Here is an 18,328-nt window from a genome sequence, read left to right on the forward strand (position 1 = left end):
GTAAAGAGCACATTCAGGACTTTTCAGAGACACCAAATGTTTGGAGGTTTCACCATGAAAACAACTTCTCCTTGGTCTTTAAAAATGTCTGACATTAATTTAGTAATCAAATGTAGCATTCGTATGGAAATATGATCATATATTGTAATTATAATTTAAATTGGACTACTTTTCAAATTGTATTTCATAAAACAGCATCTCAGGAAAATGTTAAGGGGTTTCAAATAAAAAAAAATATTTTCTGTTACAGAACGGCATTGATTTCATACATGTCCACTGTAGAGACATCAGGACTTAAATCATGTTTATCAGGCATTTTGTGAGACACAACAAGTGAATATGGAAATAAATTATACATCAATATTCCTATGAAATATTAGATATTATTATTAAAATGTTGCCAATTATTACTCCAATTATTACACTTCTTTTTTCATTAAATGTTGCTCCAAGAACACATTAATGTGCAAGTTATCTACAGTGCATAGATACATTGCATTGAATGGGAATATTAATTTATGGACATTTTACCCACATATTGCATAAAGTAAAATGGTGTATCAATTCATTCCATTATTTCTTTCATAACATAGTTGAGAATAATTTTTATACAAATTTTGGTTGAAAAAATCCTGCAACCCCCAAATTTATTTATTTAAAAAAATCCCATTGTTTTTGCCTATACATATAATTTCATGTCATTTTATTTTTTAACCCCTTGCTCATCACCCCCAATTTTGGCAAGTGCTGCATACATGAAATGCCCAAAATAAAAAGGTTACTGCTCATAAGTAATTCTGAATAGAAACATAACACGCATACATTTAGAAAGCCAACCCTTGAGAGTTTATAGTTCAAGACTCAAAATTAACCAGACTGTTATTAATATTGAGATATATAAGCTCAAACATATTTTGAACTAAAATAATCTGGGATCACCAGTGATCCCTGCCAGGTAAGGGGTTTAAACAACTTAGTCCTGGCGTCCACTACAGAGGACATAGCATAACGTATGAATAAAATATTATTTTTCAAAAATGTTTTTTTTTACCATTTGTTTATTGTGCTCTTAACAGTGTGATGACATGGAAAAAAAACTAAATTCAAAAAACTTTTTTTTCCTGGGTCCCAGGAGGATATGCATGAAAGTGTTAGCTATCATGAAATCAGTATCACTTTACAGTAAGGTTTCATTGGTTAAATTTGTTATAATGAACATTGAAATAATTGAAATAATTGAAATAATGAACTGCACTTCCTCAGCATTTATTAATCTAAGTTAATATTAATTTCAGAATTTACTAAAACAGCATTTTTGCATTTTTTTCCATTTGTTGCATGTGAACGATGCTCTTTAAATGTGCAGTGAGCACCTAAACACTCCTCAACCAATCAGCAGTAAGGGGCGTGCACACACATCATTTATATTTTCATTTAAAAAAAATGTATGTACATTTATAACACTACACTTTGTATTATATTACCAGAGGCGGACAGAGTACACAGCTACATTAAAGTTACATCAAGTACAAGTAAAAGTACTACAGTCAGATGTCTACTTAAGTAAAAGTACTAAAGTACTTGTTTTTAAAAGTACTTGAGTATCAAGAGTACAAGAGTACATTTTCTAAATATTGCATTACTACTGCCACAGTCCTTACATTGGTAAACCCAGCAAACACTTGAAGCGAAAACTATCATTAACTTGTTCAGAAAATTGAAATAGTCTGGCGAGGTGGGGCCATGGGTTGGCACATTCCCGTGATGCGATATTTTTTCCCCCCAGGATGGTAGGGGAAGACTCATGAATATTCATTAGGGAAGTCATCCCTGATTGGTCTGATGACCTACCCCTAACCCCTAACCCCGCCCCTAAACCTACCCGTCACTGGGGTCTTCCCCTACCATCCTGGGAAAAAAAATATCGCTCCCAGGATCGACCTGCTGCGTCTTCATCCATTGTTTCATCCATGGTTTCGTCTCTTATCTAAATCTGACCATGGAGTTGACTTTGGCGGAAAGCTGAAGGTGATTGCTGATAGGCTGTCCCAATCAGTGGCGCCTGCACAATCCAATCACATTTGAGAGGGTTTCTGAGATGTTTCTTTTTTCCTTTTTGTTAGAAGTAGTAACAGGCACTCACAGTTATGGATAGAAATGTAGTGGAGTAAAGAGTACAATATTTGCCTCTCAAATGTACTTGAGTAAAGTCATGAGTACTCCCCAAAAATGATACTCGAGTAAAGTACAGATCCCTCAAAACTGTACTTAAGTACTGTACTCAAGTAAATGCACTCAGTTACTGTCCGGCTCTGTATATTACTTTTGCATCAAATTATAAAAAACTAGTTACAGCTGCTGTAAGGCTGTAGTAAAGTTGACATCTTTCTCTCTTCTGACTGCCATTATCAATCTCTCTCTATTTTGTCCCTCTTTTTGAAAGTTTGTGAAAATGAATGAGTTTTTAATTAATTGGAGTTTTTCTTTTGCTATTTTCTTTTGCTATTAGAACAAATGTGAACACAAAAAAATATATTTTGAATGTACTGTCTCATTCACACTACAAAAGTTAAACTCAACTATGAGGACTTCTGCTTCTGAGAAACCCGGAAATGTGAAAATAGTCCATTTGGGGGCGGGGTTATCGAGATGGGGGCGTGGTCTTCTGGGTAAAGGGCGTGTTTGTTCTTGTGATTTTAAATATCAACATCGTTTCTCAGAAATCGCTTACTGCACCTTTAATGTTTGTACTTTACCATTTCAGTTTAATTCATAAAAACAGCAAAATGTTTGATAAATTATGTGAAGACATTTTTTACCTCCAAGTTACTTTAAATGTGCCTTCAGTATTTCAGCCAATCGTTTTACACAGAAGTGGTCAGAGAAATCTCGTTAAAATGTAGTAGTCTTCCAGAAAAAGCTGCTCTTAATGAACATCACATGACCAACCGTGTCACGCAGTTATTGAGTTACTACTACTACTATTACCAACAATGTCTTATTTCTTTTATTTAGCCTAAAGATGTACAAACAGCAACCCTGGTCATAACAGCCAGTTAAACGTAAATCTTTAAAAATGTAAAATCTCTAGATAAGATAATAAAAAAAGACACAAGACCTGCATTACATCCACTGCAGAAGCAGGACATCGTGGGTGAAGAGGATATTAGATTGAGTCCTGACCATGTGACCGGGTCATCTCTGGCTGGTCACATGAACCGAGCCGTTTCTCATCACACACTCTTAATGTAACGCATGAATGTTTTCAGTGAGTAAATACTCCACACATTTACACACAAAGCATATTCATAGTATAAAGAGTTAGGTAAAAAAAAAAAGTTTACTTGTCCAAGAAGGCAAAGTGAACAGTATACAAAATATTTACAGAGATTTTTGTACTTTTGTCCTTTAACATGTTGAACAAATGAAGGATGAAAGAAAGTTTATCCTTGCTGTAATACACCCTTTGACATGATTACCGTGTAACGACAATATTGTCTAAAGTATGGTCCAGATGAAACATAAACAGATTAATAATTAAATTCCTAAATAATTTAATGTTACCTGTACAGTTCATAAGGATCATACTGACAGACATAAGCATCGTACTGAAGTCAAGCACACTTGACGTTTATAATCCATAACCAGAACGTTGGTATAACGTGAAGCAGGTGTGATTAAACAACGGGCAGTTATCAATCTAAAGGAGTAGTCGACTTCAGAATGAAAGCCCCGCCTCTGGTCTCGGCGCTGGAGATTGTTCACCATCAGATCCGCTATAACCCCAGCAGTGTTTTGGCTTCTTCACTCTGGGCCATCAGACTCTCGCTGGCGTATTTCTGCAGAAGCTCCATCTTCTTCCGTCTCACCAGGGCTTCCTCAATCTGACATACACAACAACAGGATTCATCAACTTCATCAGGACTGTTTACATCTTATTAAATGTTCACACAACATGGAACACGATCAGTGTTGTTTTAGTATCATTAGCTGTGTTTCCATGCAGAGATGCAAATCTAACGTGTGAGAAAGCAGCGTTTCCAAACAAAACATCCAAACAAAATAGTATGTTCTTGGGAAATTGGCTCAAAATATCAGTAATAACACAATGGGCCCTATTTTAACGATCTGAAACGCAAGTATCAAGCGCGAAACGCAAGTAACTTTGTGGGCGGATCTCGGGCGCTGTTGCTATTATACCGGCGGGATAAATGACTCTCCGACGCAAATCTAAAATGTGTTGGTCTGAAGTCGCTTCATTACTCATAGGTGTGGTTTGGGCGTAACGTGAAATAAACCAATCAGAGCATCATCTCACATTCCCTTTAAGAGCAGGCGCGCTTGTTCCATGGCGGATTGCTATTATAACGGCGGATTTGCCAGGAGCGGTTCACAGCCGAGGAGACCGGCGTTCTCGTCAGGGCCGTAAAACACAGAGAAGTGACATTGGGGATGGAGAAACACACCCAGATTAGCTTCAGTTAAACAGGCGTATGATAATTTGGGTAAATGTGTAAGCTAGATTTATGCCTATTTTCCACATCTTCATGGACACAACAATGATTTCCCTCGTGTGGAATATTTTTCCTTGTAATAATGTATGGTTTGCAAAAATGTGAACTGCGTCTGTGTAGATAAGAGAAGCAAAGTGTGTTGTGCACACGCTACATTATGGCCAAGCATGCGCCCTTAAAACAGCATCTGAATAACGCGCACTGACTTTAGACGAGGTTTCTCCTGGTCAGTGGAGGAATTGTTTTCTGAAACTGCAAAATAGCACCAGGGAACGTTTGTGCCGGAACACGCCTCCTCTTTTCACTGATCCGCCCCCGGGAGCGCAAGTTCATTCCCTAATTTACCGACGTGCGTCTGTGGAGGGAAAAGTCCGCTGTGCATCGGGAGCAAAATAGGAATGACACATGCGTCGCTGTACAGAGTCAATTGCGCTGGGTGCAAGATAGGGCCCGAGGTGTTTCTGCAATCAGACTCTTGTCCCTCCATCATAAACGAGTGTGTCTCAGAGCGTCAGACGAAACACAGTAACCGCTGTCGTGTTCTCTGGCGTTCGGATGCTGGTGTTCGGGAACACACTCGTGTGTGTGAGACGCTTCTGGAGGGAATTACACCAGATCATTCTGATCACACACTCTTTCAGAAACACCAAACCAACATTAGAGATGCTGCGACACCATTGGTCCACTGGTTACTCCAGTTATCCAATCACAGCCTATGTTTTATTTGGTAAATATGCTTCCACTATGCGCATATCTTCTTATTGGATAAAAAAAAGTTTAAGTGGATCTTGGTGTTTCCATCCAGCATTTTTTATGCAATATCCTAAAATGCAATTAAAATAGGTGGATGGTGTGGAATAACAAATTTAAGAATCTATTTCAGATTTGCTTCCTTACATAAACATCACGGTGAAGAATACTGATTTTAGCATTTGAGGTATAAATGATGCTTATTGAGTTTCCAGCCAGACCTGTTTTTCCACTGTAAGTTAAGTGAGTCAGATCACGGAGACTCTAACCTCTTGTCTCTGATGGCTCTTGGAGCCCCAGCCCCAGACGTTGAATAGTTACGCTGATTGGATTAGGAGTGGGGCGGGCTCCTAGACCTGTACACTTAATTTATATGCTTTGTTCAAACCTCAATGTAAATCCCTCCCCTTAAAAATGTATATAAAATTGCCAGGTAAAGTTACTTTAGATCAGACTGTTGGACGAACTGCAGCAACGCACAGCGAAGTTCTCAATAAAAGAATAACTTCTGTTTGAACGCGATCCCGACGTCTCCTGGTCTCTGCTTTACCGAAGGAAAAAGTTTCCAACAATGGAAACGTGGCTTATGCAAACATTTAATAACGCTACATATTAAACAAACCTCTTTCTGCGAGGGAACCGGAACATGAGCGAAGAACGACTGCGCATCTTCCCCCTCCATCGGTTCTCCCGCCTCATCATCGGACTGCTGTGAAACACAGGAGAGTTACGGGAGTCTGCACTGATGGAATGAGGGTTCGGAGAGAGACGACGTTCACCTCTTCATCTCTGACGGCGTAGATGTGCTCCTCCTCCTCCTCCTCCTCCTCTGTGTCCTTCACTCCTCCCGCTGATAATCGAGACTCTCTCTCTGCTTTCCACTTCTCCACCGCCTCGGCGATCACTGCGGACGACACACACACGGGTTTACACACACGTCATGTTTAACCGAACTCTGTTTGCATCATTAATGTCCTGTGAAGCTTAGGGTTGGGAATCGGAAATCAAATACTGGATGTCTGGAATCGGATTTGTCATAAAATAAAAATTTCGATTCCTTTGTGAGCATTTCAGTATGACTAAACAGTTCAAGCGCGAGACGACACGCTGTTCTCAGAGCTACACACACATCCACAGCGGATGCATCTGTGTTCGGTTGCATCTAGTTATCGCGACTGCTATGTGTGTAAGTGTTCTTTAGCCTGTAGAGTTTTGCTCATGATATTCAGTTACAATCGAATGTTTTGCACTAAGACTAAATGTGAATATCCAAGATTTTTTTTTTTTTACCTTATTAGAATGGATAAGCAGAATTCGGCTATGACTGCGGGACGGAAACACAGGATTTACACTTAAAGGGGTGGTTGATTATGATTTGACTTTTCTAGCTTTAGTTAGTGTGTAATGTTGCTGTTTGAGCATAAACAACATCTGCAAAGTTACAACGCTCAAAGTTCAAAGCAAAGGGAGAGATTTGCTTTTACAGAAATCATTTTTTAAGGACTACAACAAACGGCTGGTAGAGACTACACCACATTCCTCCCGGGTTAGTGACGTCACCAACCCTAGAATTTACATAAACCCCGCCCCCAGAACACGATTTATAGATTATCAAGACAGAATATGCTAATCAATGACTAGAAGATAACTACACATCAGCTTAATAAATTCATCAAATATCCATTCAGAAATGTCCTGTTGCTTCTACATGTTGTCACTTCTTCTTGAGTCTCTCCATCATTGTCTGAGTCCGGTTTAAGCATAAAAGGCTAAAAGTTTTTGAAATGTTGTGTGTGTATGTGTGTGAGGTAATCGTAGCTGCTCTCTCTCACACACACAAAAGAAACCGCAAGCTGTTGTAGCTCCGCCCCCTGTGCCGGGAGCAGCAGCTCATTTGCATTTAAAGGGACAGACACAAAAACGGTGCGTTTTTGCTCACCCTCAAAAAGTGACAACTTTAACATGCTATATAAAAATATCTGTGGGGTATTTTGAGCTAGAACTTCACACACACACTCTGGGGACATCAGAGACTTATTTTACATCTTGTGAAAGGGCATTATACCACCGCTTTAAACATCGTGTTTAACTGAACTCTATCTGCATCATTAATGTCCTGTGAAGCTGCTCTGAACGCATCTGTACTGTAGAAATACCGCTGACGAGAACAATGCATTAATCTTAATCAGCCAGTCGAGCTGGAATGCGGTGGTCATGTGACTTCAGGTCATGTGACTTCAGGTCACTAGATGGTCCGGTGCGCGTTACGCTTCTCATGAGTCGCATCAAACCTGCAGCCGCACGTCCGACATTCAGTTAAACACACAAATGAGAAACACATGTCGGAAAATGATATCAGCACACAATGCCACGACTGTCGCAGAGCACACACACACACACACACACACACACACAGGCCTGAATGAAGTGGGTCTCGTGCTGCTCGGCTCATCTACAACACACACACACACAGTCTGAAGCGCTGACACTAATAAATAATAATAATTCCATAATAATAATAATAAAACAGCTGTCCTCGCAATCTATGGAGATCCTAACGTATAAAGATGCCGTAATCCACCGCAGATCATTAATTATGATTCTACTTTCATTACATGCATCATCATTAAGCTTTGATTTACAAATAAGCAACTCATAAAGAGGCTTTTCTCTCATATACTGATATCAGGGTTATTATCGTTAACTACAACGATTAAAAGCATTTCTTTCAATTAATATTTTACAGATATTTAAATATTTTGCTGAAAAACTTTAAATGAATATTAGAAATGTTGCCTTGACTGAAATAAGGTTGAGTTGAAAAACTAAAATTATTAACTGGAAATAAATAAAACTAAATTAAACCTAAATAGCAATATTTTAAAAGAAAAAAGTAATAAAATGACAATAGCACATTATGAAATGGCTCAAAATGTAACTAAAATGAACATGAAAACTAAAAATAAAAAAAATAAAAACTTTTTAAAAATATTAATAAAACTATAATAAAAATGAATTACACCGTTGCAAATGAGAGACACTTGAGCTTAAAAATCACACAAAACAGAGCAAGTGGGTTATGATGATTAAAACTATTAGTTCCATGTTTTTGGACTGTTAAATTAGATAAACACAAAATAAATCTCAGATTTACACGTTAACTTTGACAGCTTTAACACTAAAGTCAGGGAACTTGGACTCGAACTTCACATGGACTCAATAAGTAACAACTTCACATTAAGATGACAAGACATAAATAAACGTCGTTGTACGCTGAATTACTTCTTTAAAGACGAGCTGTTCTGCTTTCCTCATCTGTGTTTAGTGTGTAATGTTGCTGTGTGATCATGTAAAGCTCCAGCTCTTCTCTATATCAGAGTCAGTGTTTCTGAACGCCTCCAGTGTAGTCTCGAGTTTCTTCCTCATTATAATAATTAATGCGCAGAATAAAGGGGCGGGGCCTGGTTGAGTTAGTAGTGTGTTAAACTGGCGGTTATGGTAAGGGGCGGGACATTTCCCAAACACACTGCTCCAGCCGACCAATCAGAGCACAGTGTGCTTTTCAGAAGGAGGGGCTTCATAGAGACAGGAAGTAAACAGAGCGTTACTGACAGACTGGGAAGAGAGGAGCCGCAACAATGGAGAATATGAGGAGAATAATCAACATTCAAGCAGGAAAACCTGTATACAACCCGGAAACAACATCAAGACTTTGAAGAAGAGCGTAATAAGTCCTCGAAGTAACTTTTAAACTCTGCTAAATGCATAAATGTATAAGAGTTTATATTTTTTGACTGAATGATTTCTTTAAATGAGAAAATATTATCAGCTTCTAATCAGATTCCCATAATGAACTGAAAACGGGTTTCCTGTGGGATCTCGCCTCACCTTGTTTCTCATACTCCTGTTCCAGCGGCACTAGAACACCGTCGTCTTCATCTCGATACCCATAATACTCGGCGTCGATGTCCTTCATCAGCTCCGCACGGGTCTTCCTGGGCGGCGGAACGGCTGAAACACACCAGAGATCTCCACATGATCACATGATCACGGCACACACACACACACACACACACAGGACGGTGTGTATCAGGAGAACACATGCTGACGTCATCGAGACATCAGAGATCTTACACACACACACACACACACACACACACACACACACACAGCGCTGACAGAAGCCAGACACTCTTCATCAGGCGTCCTCTGGATCCTCATCTGCATATCATTTGCATATGTATATTCATCCACCATGTTCAACGGTACAAGACATCCGGAAAATATGAGATATACGCGTCACATGATGTGCTAAGTCATTTAGTAGCCGATCCTTGTTTTTGAATAAATAAATCAAATAGTATAAAAATACATTTCAGAGAAAGTTTTACTCTTTTCCACTGGCCAAATAGTGTTTTTAATTACTTTATATTTTTAATGCAATCAGATCGGCCTTATTGATCATTATAGATCATTATGTGTGTGAAGATCATTTCCTCAGATCACGAGTTCTGCTGTTATCATGCATCAACACACACACACACACACACACACACACACACACACACACACACACACACACACACACACACACACACACACACACAGGAGAAGTGTTCAAACGCAGCGCACACACACACACACACACACACACACACACACACACAGGAGAAGTGTTCAAACGCAGCGCACACACACACACACACACACACACACACACACACACACACACACACAGGAGAAGTGTTCAAACGCAGCACACACACACACACACACACACACAGGAGAAGTGTTCAAACGCAGCACACACACACACACACACACACACAGGAGAAGTGTTCAAACGCAGCACACACACACACACACACACACAGGAGAAGTGTTCAAACGCAGCACACACACACACACACACACACACACACACACACAGGAGAAGTGTTCAAACGCAGCACACACACACACACACACACACACACACACACAGGAGAAGTGTTCAAACGCAGCACACACACACACACACACACACACACACACACACACACACACACACACACAGGAGAAGTGTTCAAACGCAGCACACACACACACACACACACACAGGAGAAGTGTTCAAACGCAGCACACACACACACACACACACACACACACACACACACACACAGGAGAAGTGTTCAAACGCAGCACACACACACACACACACACACACAGGAGAAGTGTTCAAACGCAGCACACACACACACACACACACACACACACACACACAGGAGAAGTGTTCAAACGCAGCACACACACACACACACACACACACACACACACACACACACAGGAGAAGTGTTCAAACGCAGCACACACACACACACACACACACACACACACACACACACAGGAGAAGTGTTCAAACGCAGCACACACACACACACACACACAGGAGAAGTGTTCAAACGCAGCACACACACACACACACACACAGGAGAAGTGTTCAAACGCAGCACACACACACACACACACACACAGGAGAAGTGTTCAAACGCAGCACACACACACACACACACACACACACACACAGGAGAAGTGTTCAAACGCAGCACACACACACACACACACACACACACACACACACACAGGAGAAGTGTTCAAACGCAGCACACACACACACACACACACACACACACACACACACACACACACAGGAGAAGTGTTCAAACGCAGCACACACACACACACACACACACACACACACACACACACACACACACAGGAGAAGTGTTCAAACGCAGCACACACACACACACACACACACACACAGGAGAAGTGTTCAAACGCAGCACACACACACACACACACACACACACACACACACACACACACAGGAGAAGTGTTCAAACGCAGCACACACACACACACACACACAGGAGAAGTGTTCAAACGCAGCACACACACACACACACACACAGGAGAAGTGTTCAAACGCAGCACACACACACACACACACACACACACACACACACACACACACACACACAGGAGAAGTGTTCAAACGCAGCACACACACACACACACACACACACACACACACACACACACACACACACACACAGGAGAAGTGTTCAAACGCAGCACACACACACACACACACACACACACACACACACACACACACACACAGGAGAAGTGTTCAAACGCAGCACACACACACACACACACACACACACACACACACACACAGGAGAAGTGTTCAAACGCAGCACACACACACACACACACACACACACAGGAGAAGTGTTCAAACGCAGCACACACACACACACACACACACACACACACACACACACACACACAGGAGAAGTGTTCAAACGCAGCACACACACACACACACACACACACACACACACAGGAGAAGTGTTCAAACGCAGCACACACACACACACACACACACACACACACACACACACACAGGAGAAGTGTTCAAACGCAGCACACACACACACACACACACACACACACAGGAGAAGTGTTCAAACGCAGCACACACACACACACACACACACACACACACAGGAGAAGTGTTCAAACGCAGCACACACACACACACACACACACACACACACACACACACAGGAGAAGTGTTCAAACGCAGCACACACACACACACACACACACACACACACAGGAGAAGTGTTCAAACGCAGCACACACACACACACACACACACACACACACACACAGGAGAAGTGTTCAAACGCAGCACACACACACACACACACACACACACACACAGGAGAAGTGTTCAAACGCAGCACACACACACACACACACACACACACACACAGGAGAAGTGTTCAAACGCAGCACACACACACACACACACACACACACACACACAGGAGAAGTGTTCAAACGCAGCACACACACACACACACACACACACACACACAGGAGAAGTGTTCAAACGCAGCACACACACTACTCATATTGCTATTTATTAGAGTATAAAAGATGTTGTGTCTTCTCTAGTGATCTGATGTAATTTGAGCTTAACTCCATTAATGAGAATGCCGACTTTAATCTAGATGTGTCTATCAGATGTAAAACAGTTTAAATCATTATTTCATGTATTTAAACTGTTATTATGAACATCACTGTGTTTATGATTATGACTCATGATGAATATTAGAGTGGATTTCCTTCATCAGTTCCTCAGATCTCCATCGCTGTCCTTACACTGCTCAGAGTTACTCACACACTCCCGTCAGGTGCGCGCGTGTGTGTGTGTGTGTGTGTGTGTGTGTGTGTGTGTGTGTGTGTGTGTGTGTGTGTGTGTGTGTAACTCTCAGCTCGTGTGTGTGTGTGTGTGTGTGTGTGTGTGTGTGTGTAACTCTCAGCTCGTGTGTGTGTGTGTGTGTGTGTGTGTGTGTGTGTGTGTGTGTGTGTGTGTGTGTGTAACTCTCAGCTCGTGTGTGTGTGTGTGTGTGTGTGTGTGTGTGTGTGTGTGTGTGTGTGTAACTCTCAGCTCGTGTGTGTGTGTGTGTGTGTGTGTGTGTGTGTGTGTGTGTAACTCTCAGCTCGTGTGTGTGTGTGTGTGTGTGTGTGTGTGTGTGTAACTCTCAGCTCGTGTGTGTGTGTGTGTGTGTGTGTGTGTGTGTGTGTGTGTGTGTGTGTAACTCTCAGCTCGTGTGTGTGTGTGTGTGTGTGTGTGTGTGTGTGTGTAACTCTCAGCTCGTGTGTGTGTGTGTGTGTGTGTGTGTGTGTAACTCTCAGCTCGTGTGTGTGTGTGTGTGTGTGTGTGTGTGTAACTCTCAGCTCGTGTGTGTGTGTGTGTGTGTGTGTAACTCTCAGCTCGTGTGTGTGTGTGTGTGTGTGTGTGTGTGTGTGTGTGTGTGTAACTCTCAGCTCGTGTGTGTGTGTGTGTGTGTGTGTGTGTAACTCTCAGCTCGTGTGTGTGTGTGTGTGTGTGTGTGTGTGTGTGTGTGTGTGTGTGTGTGTGTGTGTGTGTGTGTAACTCTCGACCCAGATCTGGCTCAGTGACAGGAACTTACGCTCGGTCTCGAACAGCTCTCGGACTCCAGGTAAGTCTTTAGCGGCGCCGAAATACTTGTATCCTCTGTTTCCCGGAACCTCTTTCCCCTCGTGATCCAACATCCTCGGCCCCACTCTCTGTTACACACACACACACACACACGTTCACAAGATGTCAGTAATAAAACTAAGTTCCTGCAATCAGACTCTTGTCCCTCCATCATAAACGAGTGTGTCTCGAGCGTCAGACGAAACACAGTAACCGCTGTCGTGTTCTCTGGCGTTCGGATGCTGGTGTTCGGGAACACACTCGTGTGTGTGAGACGCTTCTGGAGGGAATTACACCAGATCATTCTGATCACACACTCTTTCAGAAACACCAAACCAACATTAGAGATGCTGCGACACGATTGGTCCACTGGTTACCCCAGTTATCCAATCACAGCCTCCGCTGAGGGAGTCACATGAGCGTTTGTGTTGTTCAGTAAATGAGCTCATCACCATCAGACTGACGTGTTTATCACTGGGACGTGTTTGTCTTGCCAATTTACACATTCAAACAGTGTGTGTGTTTCAGACAGCGCTCGCCGAACTGATTTCCGCGTTTCCTTGAACACACACACACACACACACACACACACACACACACAGTATTATGTCTAAACACCGTCTCTGCGAGTGTTCTCTCGGTTCTGTCAAGAGTGAAGAGTTGAGGAAGAACCCGGGTGTGTGTGTGTCAGTTTATTCGCTCTTAAAGTGACAGTAGCCTAATATTCCTGCTGTCATTAATGCTAATAAAACAACAAAATACAGCTTTAGCAAACACAGTGTCTAATAACAAACAGTGTTATTTTACATTTACACCTAATTATTAATTTCTGTACCTGATACACTACTGTCTAACTTTGTTATTGAGGATTAATCTCTGCTTGTAATGTGTGTATTTGTTCTTATTTTATCACTGACTGTTCACTTGTCTCTAATCCTGTGTGAAGTCTATCAGTTAGGCTAGTAGTGTTTGCTGTGGGATCGAAGAACTCCAAGAGAACTTTAAGTAACAAATGAAAAGCAAATATTCACCTCGGATCATTTTTTAGATCAGCAAAAAAAAAATATATATATATATATAATTTTTTGGTTTTATTTATTTATTTAGCTGATCCGAAAAATGATGCGATTTCTGTAAATCTGTAAATGACCCGTTGTGCCACTAATGCACAGACTGGTGTCGTTGAGACAGGACTGATCCAAACCCAACACTATTGTTTGTCAGTGTTGAGGCGAGACACGGCGGGCAGAAACATCTCTTTCACTGGTCAACTTTGAGATTTTGGGCTATTTGTCTTCAGTAACAGGTCTTCTTTCAGACTTGTGGTGAAAAAAAGTCCAAAATACACATTTAGCTGTTTATTTTACGACACTGTCTATTTGCGTCTGTAGATTTCTCCTAATTTCGACAGAAGTTGGCGTTGTAAATGAACATGCCGCTCCGCGATCGCGGTCATCACCGCTGGAAAGCTCTCTCTCCTGTACAGTGCTGTCGCATCCAAATATGGCCATTTCCTTTAATCAGCAGCCAATCGTGAGACAGTGCAATGGGGCGTGTCACTCACTGGCTGATGTCCATATTAAAGGCCGTTTTCTCCTCAGTGTCTGAGCCGGAAACCTCCACTTCAGCAGCTCTTACACACACCAGCCCTCCCAGCTGCATCCCCATCTATACTCTTAAGGCTTTTACAGAGGGGTTTGTTCACATATCATTCAGATTCTGATTTATACAACATTTTATACCTATTTTATGGCTGTGGACAGTTTTTATTAGTTCATGTCTCCTCTATTCGCCTGGAGTGTCTCCGCTTGAGCATAAACCATCATAACCCGCCCTAGAACATGTCAAGCACTGTATTCCAGCTCTCCTGAAGCCGCTCGAGGGACAGACGAACAGACACTGGAATTCTAAACTGGAGGAAAAGGCTCAAACTTGTTGGGCTGTCGATACTGCAATAGTTCTACAGTAGCTCAAACTTGAACATAATTAACACTAACCACGACGAATGTGTTCGCTGAATGAACGGTTTAATGACTCAAAGACCGTCCGCTGCCGCCACCTACTGGCGTAACAGTGTAGCTGCGCTCTGAGTGACAGCCTGTGTACGCGGAGACGATGATGATGATGATGGTGAGATATCATCCACCCAGACTCGGGGAAATAACTGATAAACATAAGCATATCCTGAGGAGCTGACTGTCAGGCTTATGGTCTGTTATGAGGACCCTTATTTTGACACTCTCTTCTGTTTACTTCACTTCCTGTTTAGCTTCGGTAACGGAGTATGTCCTGTTTCTGTGCATGCTGACCACGTCGTAACACTTATTTATATAGCAACAAATAAAAAGTAAACAAATCTAAAATAAATAAATGTCGATAATTCCACCTAAAGCGCAAAACCACCGCAAGGGAAACTCCCCCCCCCCCCCCCCCCGCGACACACACGCGTCTGACACACACTGACTCGAGCGTGACACACTGAGCTCCTCACAAACGCCTCCATCAGCAGGAAACGCATCATCACGGACTCACCCGATAGTCCGGTCCGCCGAGCTCCTTGATCCGCACTTCCCAGTGTCCCTTCTCCCGGAGCAGCTTGTTGATCTCATCGTTGAGGTCGCGGATCTTAAACTCGCCCAGACCGGCTGAGGGACACAGATCTCCGTTAGCAACACACACACACACGCATACACACACTCTCACACACACACACACTCTCACACACACACTCACTCACACACACTCACTCACACCTCGCTCTCTCTCGTCTCACACACACTCACACACACACACCTCTCTCATCTCACACACACTCACCGTTCTGAATCTGCGCGACCTTCTTAGAAATCTCACTGATGATCTGCAACGGAGAAGAACACACACACATTCAGCTCTGCAGAATAAAGGGAGATTCACCCAGACATGAACATTAGCCCATGATTTACTCACTCATCCTAGTGTGTGTGTGTGTGTGTGTGTGACACTCTTCCGTCAGACGAACACAATCACAGTTATATTAATACATGTCCTGCTCTTCCCAGCTTTATAATGGCCGTTTTGTGGATGCACTTTTATGGACTTCAAAACAGAAACGGCCATTATAAAGCTGGGAAGAGCAGGACATGTATTAATATAATAACTCAGATTGTGTTCGTCTGACGGAAGAGTGTCACACACACACACACACACACACACTAGGATGAGTGAGTAAATCATGGGCTAATGTTCATGTCTGGGTGAATCTCCTCTAAGCCCAGCGCACACGTATGAGACAGACATGTGACTCCTGACCTGTCTCCTCCACTTCTCGGCTTTGGGCAACTCGTTACACTCCGACGCCAGGAAGGGTCTTCTCTCCTGCGAACACGTCACATGATCAGGAGAACACGTCACATGACCAGGAGAACACGTCACATGACCAGGAGAACACGTCACATGACCAGGAGAACACGTCACATGATCAGGAGAACACGTCACATGACCAGGAGAACACGTCACATGACCAGGAGAACACGTCACATGACCAGGAGAACACAAGCATTAACGAAGCGTTCGTCACATCAGTGCTGAGATTAAACCCACCTTCACTTTTCCCTCTTCCAGCTGCGCCTGACGGAACCTGGCCAGAGCCGTCCTGCACACACACACACACACACACACACACACACACACACACACACACTAGTGTTCAAAACACTTATCCAAGTATGTGAAGGTCTCTTCTGCTCACCAAAGCTGAATTTATTTGATCAAAAATACAATAAAACAGTGAAATATTATTATCTTAATTTGTGCCAAAAACAATTTACACAAAATTGTATCAACGACTATAAAACAATAAATAATTTAATAAATATATATAAAATAAAAATTATGTTAAACAATAGGAGTATTTTTGACATTACAAAGATTACTGTTGTTATAGTTGAGCCCAGCAAAGAAATAACATTAGAATTATAATCTACAACAAAAAAGACAGTAGATGATTCTAAGAATTTGCACTTATGTATCATCATTATATTCCCCAAAAATAATAAAATCACTGAATTTGATGGTTGGTGTGATAGAGGAATAATATTAAAAGTGTTTCTACACATTAGGTGCTTATAATAACATATAGATGAGCATTCAGTGGGTGAGATATGAAGAAGAGCATTAATATGAGATTATGCCAGAAGACACACACTCACATGGCCTTTTCTGCGTTTCGAGCCTGAAAATAAGAAATAACAATCTTAATTTCTCACATAATCATGATAAAACATGTATAATCATATACAAATGCAGCTCTTTGACAGATGTCATGCGTTTAAGATTCATTTGAACAACTAGCAATATATCATAACATACTGTGTCTGTGTGCGTGTGTGTAAATTATATATTAATATATTAATAAGCCTAAAAGAATCTGATTAATGTGTGTTTGTAAATGTTTGCGTCGAGGATCAAGTTCCGCCGCTTCTGGAACAGAAGTGTTCATGTTCGTGTTGATAGATAAAGCTGCTCTATATTCTAATACACGAGTGGTCATTAAAAAGACTTTAGCTGAAGAGGAATATTTATTTTACCATGTTTGTGGTTCAGATGTTCAATCCTGCGTGAACTCAACGGTGAGCGCGCACGACGCACGGATATGACGTGTGGCTACACTGGACAACTTCCGGCGCGCCAGCGATGACAGATGTGTGTGAAATACCCACGTGGGTTTATTTTCTGAGTATACTCATGGTGCTAAAGTCACTATTGCCACCAGAGATGATCGTGAAGTCACTCATAAGTAAAACATGTTTTTCGACAGTTTTTGCTATCGAGCGGCGAGAGATAAAGCTGCACTCATCTCAAGAGACTGAACTTTTATTGAGTTTTCATTCAGATCAGCAGGACTTCTGTGGAAGCCCGTCATATAATAATGATTTAAAAAGTCGAAATTATGACATTAAGTACATTATGACATAGCCATTATGAGTTCAAAAGTCAAAGTTACCAAGAAATAGTTATG

At 41.8% G+C, this 18,328-nt stretch overlaps 1 protein-coding gene across 2 annotated transcripts; it reads right to left on the bottom strand.

Annotated features, from left to right (window-relative positions):
* Positions 1-3,326: 3,326 nt before the first annotated feature.
* isy1 (ISY1 splicing factor homolog) lies at positions 3,327-18,027 on the bottom strand. 2 transcript variants are annotated; one of them, XM_081357418.1, is made up of 11 exons: positions 17,898-18,027; positions 17,520-17,542; positions 16,912-16,963; positions 16,621-16,686; positions 16,147-16,189; positions 15,862-15,974; positions 13,301-13,418; positions 9,153-9,275; positions 6,044-6,168; positions 5,887-5,973; positions 3,327-3,884 (listed from the first exon to the last, which is right to left on the bottom strand). In XM_081357418.1, exons 1-11 carry the CDS (start codon positions 17,898-17,900, stop codon positions 3,777-3,779), a joined length of 861 nt encoding a protein of 286 aa, XP_081213544.1. In that variant the 5' UTR covers positions 17,901-18,027; the 3' UTR covers positions 3,327-3,776. The 2 variants fall into 2 exon arrangements, with proteins under 2 accessions (XP_081213544.1, XP_081213545.1); XM_081357419.1 differs by having other exon boundaries at positions 5,887-5,970; positions 17,898-17,996.
* Positions 18,028-18,328: the final 301 nt, after the last annotated feature.

This window comes from Scardinius erythrophthalmus, assembly GCF_964197995.2.
Source record: "Scardinius erythrophthalmus genome assembly, chromosome: 25".
NCBI classification, from domain to species: domain Eukaryota; kingdom Metazoa; phylum Chordata; class Actinopteri; order Cypriniformes; family Leuciscidae; genus Scardinius; species Scardinius erythrophthalmus.

Excerpts from the sequence above, each read along its gene's own strand:
- isy1 (XM_081357418.1), bottom strand. Across the intron at positions 16,964-17,519 it reads CGAAACGCAGAAAAGGCCAT|GACGGCTCTGGCCAGGTTCC; the intron begins GTGAGTGTGTGT and ends GTGTGTGTGCAG. Across the intron at positions 15,975-16,146 it reads GGTCGCGCAGATTCAGAACG|CCGGTCTGGGCGAGTTTAAG; the intron begins GTGAGTGTGTGT and ends TGTGTCCCTCAG.